Here is a 13173-nt window from a genome sequence, read left to right as displayed (position 1 = left end):
GACATTTGTCTTTGGCAATTTGGCCAATAGGCCATGGTCAATTTGCGTGGGGCCCACGTGACTTATGAAGCCAAGTACAAGCAATTTGTCTCAGCTTTAAAGAGCTCCTGGTGTGGCAATACAACTAAGGTAGCGATAATATACCAATTTTTCCCATACATATCTCAAACATGATGCTTTGGTGGGTCTAATCCATCTAATCAAGATCTTTCATCGTGTAAATACCAGATATTAAACCAGGTAGCAGGCTGGCAAAAGCTGCAGCGAAGGTGGAGAAACCGGAGAAACCCAATCATCGGGGCATTGGAAAAATCCAAAAAATTATATCAGGCAACAGAACCTGGTGTTTCCGAAAAGAGTACATACTCTCACAATTTTCGTCTGGAAAGAACGCTGTCGGAGATAAAAATCGCCTCGCGGGCTCTCAGGTTAGTCGAGGAGTAGTTTGTGTGTGTGTGTGATTGGGACTTTACGACGCACTCAGCTGCTGAGGCTATATGGCGTCGCCTGCCTCTCACCCTGGCAGGAAATGCGGGCACCGCGGGGAATCGAACCCCGTACCTCGAGGAATAGTTATTACGGCAACCAGCGCAAGTTATCGTCACAGAAAAGCCACATATGCAACGATAGTTGACAACGCCATCTATTGTTTGTATTAAAGATCTTCCATTTGCCACCCAATACTGTGCTTGTAAGACTGTACAAATGGCAGTCATAATTAATACTTTAAGTGCAGTTCCTAAAAGCTCGTTTCTTTTGTTAACAACATATGTGAATCATACAAATACAATATACACTTGTCCTTAGAAATTGTAAAGCTGTTGCTATGGTAACAGCAAACCTGGATCAACGCTACCATGCAGTGCTGCGAATATAAGTTAGCGTGGTACGTGATAATAAAAGTGTTGGATGCTGGGAGACTGGGGCGCTGACCGGTGTGTACACAACTACCTGTCTTGACGGCGGGGTGCGCAAGGATGCTCGGATGAAGCTTTTTGAGCGGGGGCGACGAAGTGTTGACTAGATTTGTGTTCTGGTGAGGACGAAGTGTTCGCAGGTTAGTTGTACTCCCGATTTGTAAATTGCGTGCCAGAGACATACTTTGCGACGGCGGACAGTTGACGAGCAGATAATTGTTCTTATTCATTTTCCACGGCTGGCATTGCTGAGTGTTAGCCATGCCAAATATTGCAAGCAGGCTTGATTCTAGGAGCTTCTTAAATTTTGTCATCTAATGCCAACTGTCAAGTTAATGTGTTATTTACTGAAATAGGCGAGTGTTGTCTGATTTTTATCTACGGATGCGGCAAGCAACTGCGTCCATAACAAACCTAGCGCTGTGCGTAAGTTGAAACATGACCGAAACACCGAGTGATATTATCGGCGCTTTTGAGGCAGAGTCCTTCGTTGAGTCCTTGGAATGCATTGATCTGGCGGACGTAGGCTCGGTGAAATGGATGACACTGCACGAGAGGCTAGAATCTCTCAACATGCAAGCACTGTTGGAAGCGCAAGGCCAAAAGGAAGAGAACGTCAAAGACCTCATCATCTCCCGCGACAGGCTACCATTTTTGATAAAGGACCTAATACTGACAGAAGTTTGGAGGGACAAAATATTTCCAGAAGTCCTGAAGCAAAACGAGAAGCCGAAAACCTCAATCGGTATATACATCGTGTTGCACCACGAAGTGACGGTGCTCTCTCTCCTGGAACTGGTCACATTCCGACTGCAGGCCACGGTGAGACCGACCTCCGCATTGGAGGCTCTGGGCGACCTCGTCCTGGACCTGATCGACTACTGCCACCGCGCCGTGGTGCACCTCATCGCCCACCCTGAGATCCGGCTCGAGCGCGACGAGACCGGTCAGCCGACGATCGAGGAGCAGCTGGTGCGGCAGCGTGACGACCTGCGCTTCATGCAGGCCGTGCAGGCGGTGTCGCTGCTGCAGCACGTGTGCGAACAGCTGGACCAGCTGACCGTGTCGGCGTCGTCGCGCCTGCTCCGCCAGCACGACCTGCCGCTGCTGCTGGTGCAGCTGCTGGACGCGCGGCCGTGGATACGCACCAACCGCGCCGGCCGCCGCCAGAAGTACGACAACCGCAGCTGGGTGGCGTCGCCGCGCGACGATTTCGCCATCGCCAAGGTGGAGGGCCAGGTGTGGCTGACACTGCTACAGCTGCTGATGAACCGCGACCATCTGGCGCTGTACGAAATCTCCGAGTATCGGCGCAGCCAGCTGCTGCGGCTGCAGACACACCTGACGGACGTGCTGCTGGACCAGGTGCCGCCGCTGGCCGCCCTCCGCCAGTGGCTGGCGCACCTCTCCATGAGCCAGCCGCCGCCGGCGCGCTCCCCCGTCATCATCGAGACCGTGCCCGAGCTGCGAGATGGCTTGCTCGAGCGCCACGCCGGCCAGTGGGCGAGGCTCGCGCGCCGCCAGCTGGAGCAGCACTTCCGCGCCGACGCCGCCGCCATCCAGGAGCAGGCGCGCCGCCTGGCGGCCGTCTACGACCTGGACAAGATGGCGCCGCTCATGACCGACGCGACGAAGTGCGGCGCCTGCGGCGAGGCCGCCGCCAAGAAGTGCTCACGCTGCAAGGCGGTGTGGTACTGCGGCCGTCAGTGCCAGGTGAAGCACTGGCCCGCCCACAAAGAGCACTGCGACAACGCCTGAGAGCAGAGACGCGTGTCCGACATCAACGCATGCGAACGCGGGGCTCCGGCAGCGGTAAAAAAAAAAAATAGTAGCGTGCAGGGTCACCGGCCTCTTTTAGATGACTTCCCACATGATGAAGATACGGCAGATGTTAATGGCATGCATTAGTTCTATATTCCTTGCTGTGTATTACGTTTGTCACCAACCTCCTGGGCTTCAGTAGGGTTCGGAGCATCATACGCGTTTCATGTGGTTTCTGGTGAATATATTTGCACGCGACATCGCAGCTGTGTGTATGCATACGTTGAAACTCTGTACATTTAGGGTCGGGGACTCGAGCTCCGACAGCCGCACGCCACCGAGCGTCAAAGACCGCTCAGAGACCACCGGCTAAGCACGGCGGCTTCACCGCTCCACCGCGAAGCGACGTCTCGCATCGCAACGGCACCGCCTCAGATGACATTGCGACGCACTGCACGCGGCTGCACGGCCACGCGCACGGCCTGACACAGCGACAGTAGCCAGTCCTCAGGGCGCAGCACCTTGCAGCCGGGCTCCTTGACGTCGAGCACGACCGAGATCTCGACCTCGCCATCCTCTGACCACACCTGGTGGCTGACCAGCACGGTGGTGCGCAGCCGGTAGCCGCCGTCCGCCTCCGGCAGCGCGCGGAAGTCGGTGGCGCGCGGCATGATCAGCTGCGCCCGCTGGTCCGGGTACTGCACGCGCACGCGCACCTGGCTGACGTCGGCCACGTGCTGCAGCTCGCAGTCCAGCGGGATGCCGAGCACCAGGCCGGCCGTGAACTTCTGCGGGTGCTCCGTCTCCTGGCGCGGCTCGTAGATGACGGCCGTGGCCTGCGTCAGCGGCGAGCGCAGCTGCAGCGGCGGCACCGGACACTCGGTCAGCAGCGGCGCCAGCACGCGCGCCATGGCGCCCGCCTTGCGCTCCTCCAGCGCCTCCAGGCCGCGCACCAGCGCCTCGATGAAGCCATCCAGCGGCTGGCCCGTCTCGACCAGGTGGCGTTCCAGCTGCTGCGCCTGCTCGAGGAAGTACTCACCGAGCGCCAGCGCCGAGCCGGTGCGGCCGCGCACCAGCAGCACCAGCCGCAGGCCCAGCAGACGCAGGCGTAGCTGGCGCACGGCGGCCGCCTCGGCCGGCGCCAGGCCTGAGAAGCGGTGCTGCAGCTGCAGCGTCAGCGCCGTCAGCTGGTCGGCACTGGCCTGCAGGCGCGCCGGCCCGGCGGCGCTGGCGCCGCGCCAGCTCTCGTCGGCCGTCACCTGCGCCAGCAGCATCTGGCAGTGGATATAGGCCGACGCGAACTGGGCGCGCGCCGACAGCGCCGTGTCGATCTGCGCCAGCCGGTCCAGGTCGCGACGACACTGCTCGAGCGCGGCCCGCCGGCCGCCCGGCGAGCCGGCGCCATCGGCAGCGGCCGCGCGCCGCAGCACACTCTGCAGGAAGTCGGCGCCGTTGTCGTGCGCGGCGGCCGCCTGCCGCCGGCCGGCCCACACCTGGCCGGGCAGCTGGTCAGGCACCAGGTGCGGCAGCGTGTCGCGAAGGTAGAGGAAGTGACGTTGCGTGCGCTCGTCCAGCAGCGCCATCATGGTGGGCGAGCCGGCGGCGGCGTTCATCACCAGCAGCAGGATGCAGATGTAGGCCGGGTCCTGCACGTCCTGCTCCGGCAGCTGGAAGTACGGGTGGATGTTCAGCAGATTGGGCACTAGCGGCAGCACCAGGTCCGGGTGTGCCGAGCCCATACGCTGGAAACAGCGCCACAGGCTCCGCTTGTCCTGCGGGTAGCGCTTCAGGTTCTTGAGCAGCTTCTCCACGCAGAGTCGGAGCGAGTCGGTGTTGCCCAGCCGGCAGTCGCCGAGCATGCGGTGCAGGCCCTCGCGCGTGTCGATCGAGTACACCTCGAGCACGGCCAGGATCTCATCCAGCTGGTCCTCGCGCAGCGTGATCATCTGGCCGATGCGCGAGAGCGAGTCGACGGCGCGCAGCCGCACCTCGGCGATTTCGTCGTTGAACATGTCCACGATGAAGTCGAGGCTCATCTCGGCGAAGTGCGGATGCAGCGTGGCCAGCTCGGTCATCGACTGCAGCGCGGCGGCGCGCACCTCCAGGTACTCGTCCTCCAGGCCGTGCACGAACGCGCCGCACGCGCCCGACGACATCAGGCTGACCGTGTCGGCTTGCAGCTGCTCCTTGGGCGCGTCGTCGCCCCACTTCTTGCCCGACGACCACTCGCCGCGCACGACCAGGCTGCGCAGTCGCTCGTGGCCCGAGCGTTTGCGGCGCATGTTCGACATCAGCTTCTTGTCGAGCGTCTGCTCCAGGAAGCGGGTCGACACGGAAGTCATGCTACCCAGCAGCGTAGCCGCCTGCACGCGCACGCGCACGCCCAGGTCGTTAATGGCGTTACAGACGTGCCCGAACGCGTCATCAGCCAGGCGCACCGTCTGGTCCGAGTCGGTGAGCGCCACCGGGTGCTCTGGGTACGCTTGGGCCAGCACGTGCACCAGGCGCAGCGCCACCTCGCGCACGGTCTCGTAGTCGTCGTGCAGCGCGGCCGTCGTGTCGGCGTAGAGCGCCACATCCAGCGGCAGGCCGCGATCGTGCAGCGTCAACAGCGCCTGCAGGGCGGCGGCGCGCACCCGCGGGTCCTGTGCACGTGTGGCCTCGCCCAGGCGGCGCACGTCCTCCGGTGCCGGCGGCGGGCTGACGGGCAGCAGGCGACCGAGCAGCGCCAGCGCGCGCGCGCCCGCCTGGTGACCGGCGTCGGTGAGCCGCGGCCGCGCGGCAGCCACCAGGCGACCGGCGAGGCGGGCGTCCGGCGCCGCCGCCGCGCCCAGCTCGGTCAGTGTGGCCAGCAGCTGCGCCGCCACCACGCCCGACGCCTCCTGGTCGAGCGCAGCAGCCAGCTCGTCGGCGGTGGCGGCGGCCGGGCCGCGCTGGCCGGACCCGACGATCAGCTGGCCGATGAGGCGCAGCAGCGCGCAGCGCACGGCCGAGTCCTGGTCACGACTGAAGACGTCCAGCAGGCGGCGCACCACGCCTCCCACATCGTCCACCTGCGGCGCAAGGGGGAGGGTGACTGCCGGCGCGCAGACACCGAGGGCCGGTGGAAAGGCGGGGGTCCCCACAATCTCAGATCTCCTCCAATCGGGTATGATGGCAACACGCGGGCGTGCACGAGGATAGCGCACTACGGTACTTTGCAGGAGGGCGGTAGCTTAGGCAGCAGAATACATATTTAAATTTTAAACTAATTAAGCAGCTGGAATTATACAGAAATACATACAACTGTTAATGACTTCTGTCTCACAAACTTTTCCTGCGGTTCTTGCATTCACTGAGGATAAACCACATAATAGAGGCGTCGGAATGAGCTACGCTTCAGTTCTGGCTCCCCAAGCACTTGCGCTGAGCTGCGCCACCCTTCAGCTGGGGCCCTGCACCGCGGTGTCAGCCGGGTCCCACTCCCGCTGTGCCAGAGCACTTGTGCTGAGCTGCGCCACCCTTCAGCTGGGGCCCTGCACCGCGGTGTCAGCAGGGTCCCACTCCGGCTGTGCCAGAGCACTTGCGCTGAGCTGCGCCACCCTTCAGCTAGGGCCCCGCACTGCGGTGTCAGCAGGGTCCCACTCCGGCTGTGGATTCGCATACCTGAGTGGCACTGAGCTCGGCCAGACTTGTGAGCGCCTGCAGCGAGTCGCGGCTCGTCTTGGCCCGCTGCAGGATCTGCAGGTATCCCTCGGCCTGGGTGGACGACTGCTCTGGCTTCTTGGTGAGGCGCACCTTTTTGATGGATGGGCCGGCCTCCTGATCGACCGTCACCGTCTGGGTTTGGCTGTACTCGGCCAGTGCTCGCTTCTTCAGCACGGCTGCCATGGTTGCAGCCTAGTCTGTAAATCAGAGCCAATGAGCATTTGATGAGCACTTGATGAGCACATGTCACAGTAGTGGTGGCCCCTTGACATCAATTACAATGTGTAATTAATCTTACCCTGAGGCAGGTTGGAACAACATAAATGTGGCAAGGCCAACACTGTGTGACAAGGCCAATACACAAGCGCATGGATGAGGGAATGCATCCCTGCACTGGTTTGGGTAATTATGCGGTCCTGATCACTGCCTGTGCTCCTCCCCCCTTCCATGAAGGAAAGCTGAAACTGCCAGATTTGCTAAAGGATACTTTATAAACAAAAACCCATTTGGCAGGAAAGCTTGGTAACATTCAATCAATTTCACTAGAGGGACTGAGCTCATCAAATAAAATACAATTTAGTCAATAAAAAGTGCCAGTGTTACAAACCAATAACTTAAAAGACATGAGGGTCAACTAAACCTTTCAGTAGTCAGCAACAATTTTCATGTCCACCATGTAAGGAATGGTGTAAGGTAATACATTATTAGCTGGGCAGGGGCCAGCCATAAATCAATTTTGCATGGAGAAGACCAGTCTGCAAAAATTCACATTAACTCTTTGACATGTTAAGCTGCATTGCTATGCAGTAGGCTGAATCTGGACTATGTGTGACATGAACACCAGCATGAAAAATAATCTGCTGCACCTCAGTTTATGTGACAATGGTGATCAGAACCTTGTTCAGGTGGCACTGAATTCCAACCAGGCAAAACTGAGCAGGTCTTTAATTTGTTTTTGTTTTGCAAAATGGAAGTGGGTATATTGCCTTGAGATAGCTGCAGCAAGATCAGAATTGCTTTAAACATAGGCTTATTGGTTTTGTTGTCATTGGGGCTTTATGATATATTTAGCTGCTGAGGCTTTATGTCATCACATTCTGATGACCTCATGTCACTTGATGGGACATTTTTGGCATACACATTCTGTCTTCAAACAACCATTGTATCTTAATTCCTTGAAACATTGGCTTTTCAAGCAACAAAGCAATGGAAGCAATAGGCCAAACTCAGGGCACCAAAAATTTACAGCACAATGTGCTGATTGTGTGAGATCATAGAGTCAATAATTTTTGGGTGTCATTTCCACCTTTTCACTGCATGTTCAGGTTGACATGCTTTTAGGAGTCAGGAGTTTTGGTGGACCATAACCAAAGCACAAGAGGGAGGTCAATTTCAGGTCTGGAAGAAGGGACAGCATACCATTCTCTAGTGTGGTCAAAAGCATACTTTAACACATGCTGGGGTGGCCGGTTGGATATCCTTTGCTTGAGTGGGGGGGGGGGGGGGCAACTTGATCCTGTGACATGTCAAGAACTAAGAGATCTAGAGACACCAAACTGGCAGGGTGTGTTGGCCTGTATGTGACCTTACTTAGGTCAAACCTTGATATTCCTAGGCCATGACCTTAGGGTTAAATAAGGTCAAACAAGCCTGTTTGGTTACCGGACCGGGAGCCTGACGAGACCGGGACCTACAGGCCTAAGCTCAAACTCCAAGTTGGCTTTCAAAGTGCCTCCGGAACTAAAATACCTATTCTATGCAAAAGTTCACATGCTCATTTAAGGTCACTGACCTTGTGTGACCTTCTCAAGGCAATAATGTTCAAAGCCATACAAGACACTTCAAGTTTTGCACTTGAACAGGTAACAAAGATTATTTCAGGCAGTGTGTTCCTAGTATGGATGTATGTATGGCAGTGTGGCAGTATGTATGTAATGTGAGGACATGATTTTTGGGAGGCCCCCGGCCCTACATGCCCATTAACAGCTGCCACCATGAATGCGGATGTATAAGGCACACATTTACAGGACGTAACCGAAGCATCCTTGGATTTATCCACGACCGTACGGATGCTTACCAAGCTCGGAGAGCGATTAACGACCCAGGTTTAACAGAGGAGAGAAAGCAAATAAGAAATAAAGTCCCCGCGCTTCCATCGGTAAACGCGCACAACTATTTTCGATGCTGTCTAACACGTTTCTCCAGTTTGCTAAGCGATCAGAAGTGCGCAGCAATTGTGTGTTCCGAATTCATGATATGGTAGCCCATTGCGTCACGGAATGTCGCGGGCTTCCAGTAGGGCACAGTTGTGTAGTGTATTCAAGCTTCGACGTACGGCGCAAACACAAAGTAGCTCTAACATGTTCGCCAAGTTAGATCTTTGAACAGCCTATGGCATGGCCAGCATGGCCGATCTTCTCTGCAATGCGGCTCGTAGATAGCACGTGATAGTCGGTTGATTCGTTTTTAGACCCATAGGGTTGTCAATGGACTGCGAGGGAAGCAAGGTGATCAATGTCTCAACTTTCAAAAATGATTTCCATTGTGTAGCGCTGACGATGATGGATTTGTGATCCCTGCGCATAAGGGCATGTCGATTTAAGCTATTGGTACCGGCTTGTAAGGTATGGGATGACAGCCAGAGGACGACCATGGGAATTACATTTGTGGACGCTTCATTCCGCTGAGCTGTCTCTGGCAGTGGCGACGAGGACCGTTTCCTCCGAGGTGTTGGAATGCGTAACAAAATCCGGCCGCAGTTGGCATTTGAAAGGCAGCGACTGAAAGGCCTTAGTATCAAAGCACGCAAGGTGCATCTGCACGCGCGCACGTGGTGATGTGTCAAAGCGAGTTTCGTGCAGGTGGAGCCAGCGGGTGGCGCGTGGCGTGTGTTGGATATTGCGCTGTTTTCATTGGTTTAGCACGGTCGGCGCGAAAAATTGACGCGGGTCGAAGCCGGCAAACGGTCGCTCGAAAGCGCGGCGAAGCGCGGGTCAGGGCGACGCCAAATCAACACGTTTCGACAGATAATTGGCTGGAAATCGCGTGACGTCACGCATGACGATGCACGTGCTACGTGCTGTGTGCACAGCGGGGTAAAGATGGATTTTCCCATTTTGACCGTTTTCCACGTTTTATGCCACATCTCGGTAACTGGAGCCGGTGGAGGCGTGAATCCAACTTCAAAACGTCGACATATGTACCACCTGCAATTTCTACAGTCAACATGAGACTGTCCGATGCTCCTTCGCGCCGGTAATCATCATGCAAGCAAGCAAGGCATGGCGAGATTTCGCGAAGCGGGGCCAACTGCAACACGCTCTCGACGAAACCATGGCCAGGATCGGGTCGAAATTTGCGTCACTGCATACGTGGATTCATTGGCTGTAATTACCACCCATTTGTTAGTCATTATGTACATCCATCCCTACGAACATAAGGTGTGCCCAAAGGGCTACAGTTTCGCTTTTTTGCGAAGCCGAAATGCTATCGATCAGTCGCCCAGTCGCCGCCGCTGAGAAATTGAAGTAAAACGTGAGAAAGCTCACGCGTTGTGACCGAATACAACCGCCGTTTTCTTCTATCCATCCACAGTTCATTTATTGGCCGCGGGTGGAAGAGTTGAGCCGGGATAACAAAGGCATGCATCATTCCGGTGCGCCCTGTCACCAGTAACTGGGAAGATACCGGTGTAGCGAAGTAACTAAGAGGAAGGAGAGCGCATCCCACCAAAGGAGAACGGTGTATGAGGAGCGGCGGCATGGGGGACCGCCCCGCAGATGGAGAACAGCACGAGAAGATGGCCAGGAGGAACAGCTGCCCCGCATGTTGAGGACGACTCAGAAGGGAGAGCAGTAGGAGGATCCCCGTCGGAGATGCGGACGACGCAAGAGCAGGATCTGGAGAAGGGACCGCCCCTCAGATAGAGGAAGGTGTGGGAGGAATATTTATAGAAGGGGCCGCCTTGCAGATGTAGGACGGTGCAGAAAAACGATCTGGAGTAGGTGCCGCTCGCAAGTGAAGGACGGTGCAGGAAGAGGGGTGGGAAGAGAAGCTGCACCGCAGTTAGAGGACGAATGAGGAGGAAGAGTCCCACAGATAGTGGATCGCCTAGAACAAAATGCAGGGGTAGGTCTAGGAGGAGCTATCGGGTTTCCTTCCCCAGGTGTTCTGGCGCAGCGAGAGATGAAATGTAGCAGTACATTTACGAATTTAGAATTGCCAAAGTGGCAGGCGGCACACCTCAAAATAATCGTAACAGCCGCCCAGCAAAACGGGCCGGAGTCACTTGTACAAACCATTTGGGCTTATGGAAGCGCGTTCTGGACACGAGCCACTGTTTCACGGGAGGAGGGGGAAGGGGTAATCTTAGATTACGACGCAAACTGGAGAACAAAGTAAATATTAAGCAGGGAATCCTCGTGTCTAGAACGTCCACCTACACACTTTAGAATCTAAGCCGGGGATGCCGATGATGGGCGTCCCCACGTTCTCACGTCCCCGCTCGTTCACCATCCACATCCGGTTCTTGTCGGGATCTCTGCAGCGAGGAGTCTGTTCGGCCAGGCATTTCTGCGAATCATGACGAACGCATCCACAAATAAGGTACAGCACAGATGGTCTACAGCATACAGCTGCTCTCTTTGTGCATTCTCAAGTACTCAACTCCATCGCTGAGCGAAACAAGCCCGGAAGCATCTGTCATGCAGCATTTTGACATTTTACGTTCGCGGATTTGATTCAATGGAAACAGACCAGATCATCAAGTATCGTAAACGTGAAACAGCTAATAGATGTGTACATCACGATGAAGCAGCTCGCCTGCGGGATAAACGTTTATGGTTATTTTGATAAACCTTGAGACAAACCATGGGTTTTGCTGTTTCCCTTCTGTTGGTGTTATCTCTTCATGCGTTTCAGACTTGTTTTACTAAATTACGCCACCGCCTAATAATGCCAGCGCAAAAAGAGCCCATATCAACGAAAGAGCGGGATAGCGAGGGAGGAAATTGCGCATTCCAAGGGACGGGCTGCCCCTCCCTTCCAGAGGAAAGGGATTGTGTCTGCTAAAGAGGGTTGTTGATAGAGGCTGATTGGAGGTGTCTCTATCTCTCCCACCGTCCCTCCCTTCCTCCCCCTAGACGCGTCCCACTGAGAAAGCTAGTCTGTACTGTACGAGGAGAACAAAGAGGTACTACCTCTTCCAAAAGCTACGGCGGTTTCCACACCCCCTATCCCAGTGATGGTTGCGCCCTGTCGCTCTCTCCGCCTCCCCTCTCTGTCTTCTGGTCGTCCCTTTCCGTTCTCCCACTTACGCTCATCAGGCCTTACGTTGTTTTTATTCAGCCCCTTGACAGGGATCACTGTCATTTAGGTACGCTCTGTCAGCTGTGCAGCTATTCGATTGGGCTCTTAGCGTTACAATAACGTGTATCGCATTTACTGCGTGCACCTGCACTGCATCCGTTGCAAGTACAGCATTCATTCAACTTCTGCAATCTGGTTTGTGTTGATCAGGATGCAGCTGCAAGAACTGGGCGGATGTGCAGCACAAAATCTGTCCGTTAGCTATGATTTTCTTCCCATCAATAATGACGCACAGGCCTACCACTAAAGCCTGCAAGGGCATACCGCTGCAACGCGTATTGAGCTATGCCGGCATACACACCTGCCGTAGCCTGGCAGGTATGCGGTAGGCCAAGGTCGAATGGTTGGGATGTACTTAGTAAGGGATTACGTCTTGAGGAGCCATTCACTGGGTAACATTAGTTGACACCAGTGTCACCTGTTGCCCGGGTCTGTGGCCTTGTATGGAATGTCAAAAGGTCACGGCACTTTTCTCGAACGTTCGCTATATCATTTTGAAGGTAGCACTGTGGAGCATCGACTGGTCATCGCGTGGCCAGGGCACGTTTGAGTACGAAACATGATTCGAAAGCGGTATTCTTTCGAAACCGTAACAGACTGCGTCGCCGGTGTGCTGTAATATGCATGTACGCGCGCTGTACATGGTGCCGACGCAGTACAGTTCCACATCACTTGCGCCCCGAACGACCTTGACCGAGCTCAGCGCGATGCTTCCTTTCAGAGATGCACTCGTTCGCATCACAAACAGCAATTAGCTGCGCGTCTGGCCTGCGCTTCCTGTCACGAACCGCGGCCGGGGCCCGCCAGCTGTGTCGAGGCGCAAACCGTGAGGGCGTGGCGCGCATAAAACGCGCCCCCGCAAGCAGGAGGGCTCAGTCGTCCCCAGTTGACGCGCACCCTGTCAGCTCCCCGAGATGGTGCGTCCAGAGTTCAGCGGTCTGCTCTGCCTCCTGGTTGGAGTGCTGTTCGCCCCGTCCTGCAGTGGGTGAGGAATCAGCGGAGTTGATTAAGCCCTCCCCATTTCGACTGTTGCTGGCCAAACGCAGCGGTTCGCCATACTTCCTAGTAATGTTCGAGGCGTTTGAGTGCACTGGGCACGCGGTCCTTAACTAGTCCATGGGAATGTTTCGCTGTTTTGAACAACGACGCCGGCTGGAGGTCCTTTCCTCGCATTCGTCGACAAGGGCACGCACGACAGAGTGGCAAGTCGGTGTGAAACGTAGGCCTGTTCGGCAATATATTATGTAACATTTGTTTTTTACTGATATGACAATTGTAGGGATATCCCACCCGTTCGACTATTGTCCTAGAATTCTTAAAAAAGCCTGCGCTCTTTCCTTGTAGTATCAAAAGCTTAATTTTCCGGTGCTTCATTTGGCCCCGCACTAGCGCCGTATGTGTATCTCATGCAGACTTGGATGCATTCCAAATTCTGCTGCGC

The 13173-nt window shown here is 55.7% G+C and overlaps 2 protein-coding genes across 2 annotated transcripts; one reads left to right on the top strand and one right to left on the bottom strand.

Annotated features, from left to right (window-relative positions):
* Window positions 1-893: 893 nt before the first annotated feature.
* On the top strand, window positions 894-2697 carry LOC119112772 (zinc finger MYND domain-containing protein 10). Its single transcript, XM_037237056.1, has one exon. The coding sequence runs from the start codon at window positions 1356-1358 to the stop codon at window positions 2673-2675; it is 1320 nt and encodes a 439-aa protein (XP_037092951.1). The 5' UTR covers window positions 894-1355; the 3' UTR covers window positions 2676-2697.
* LOC119100122 (integrator complex subunit 4) lies at window positions 2691-8552 on the bottom strand. The gene is made up of 4 exons (XM_037223237.1): window positions 8443-8552; window positions 6324-6562; window positions 5498-5731; window positions 2691-5359 (listed from the first exon to the last, which is right to left on the bottom strand). The coding sequence occupies exons 2-4, from the start codon at window positions 6546-6548 to the stop codon at window positions 3110-3112; spliced, it is 2709 nt and encodes a 902-aa protein (XP_037079132.1). The 5' UTR covers window positions 6549-6562; window positions 8443-8552; the 3' UTR covers window positions 2691-3109.
* Window positions 8553-13173: the final 4621 nt, after the last annotated feature.

Source organism: Pollicipes pollicipes, unplaced genomic scaffold (genome assembly GCF_011947565.3).
Source record: "Pollicipes pollicipes isolate AB1234 unplaced genomic scaffold, Ppol_2.1 Scaffold_2555;HRSCAF=2994_pilon_pilon_pilon, whole genome shotgun sequence".
NCBI classification, from domain to species: domain Eukaryota; kingdom Metazoa; phylum Arthropoda; class Thecostraca; order Pollicipedomorpha; family Pollicipedidae; genus Pollicipes; species Pollicipes pollicipes.
This window is presented reverse-complemented; position numbering and strand designations above follow the sequence as displayed.

Bases quoted from the DNA above. Each gene is read 5' to 3' on its own strand.
- LOC119112772 (XM_037237056.1), top strand. From the start codon at position 1,356: ATGACCGAAACACCGAGTGATATTATCGGCGCTTTTGAGGCAGAGTCC.
- LOC119100122 (XM_037223237.1), bottom strand. From the start codon at position 6,548: ATGGCAGCCGTGCTGAAGAAGCGAGCACTGGCCGAGTACAGCCAAACC. The intron at 5,732-6,323 runs GTATGCGAATCC...CTTGCGCCGCAG, and splicing joins CCGAGCTCAGTGCCACTCAG to GTGGACGATGTGGGAGGCGT. The intron at 5,360-5,497 runs GCGCCGGACGCC...CCGGCACCGGAG, and splicing joins CCGAGCTGGGCGCGGCGGCG to GACGTGCGCCGCCTGGGCGA.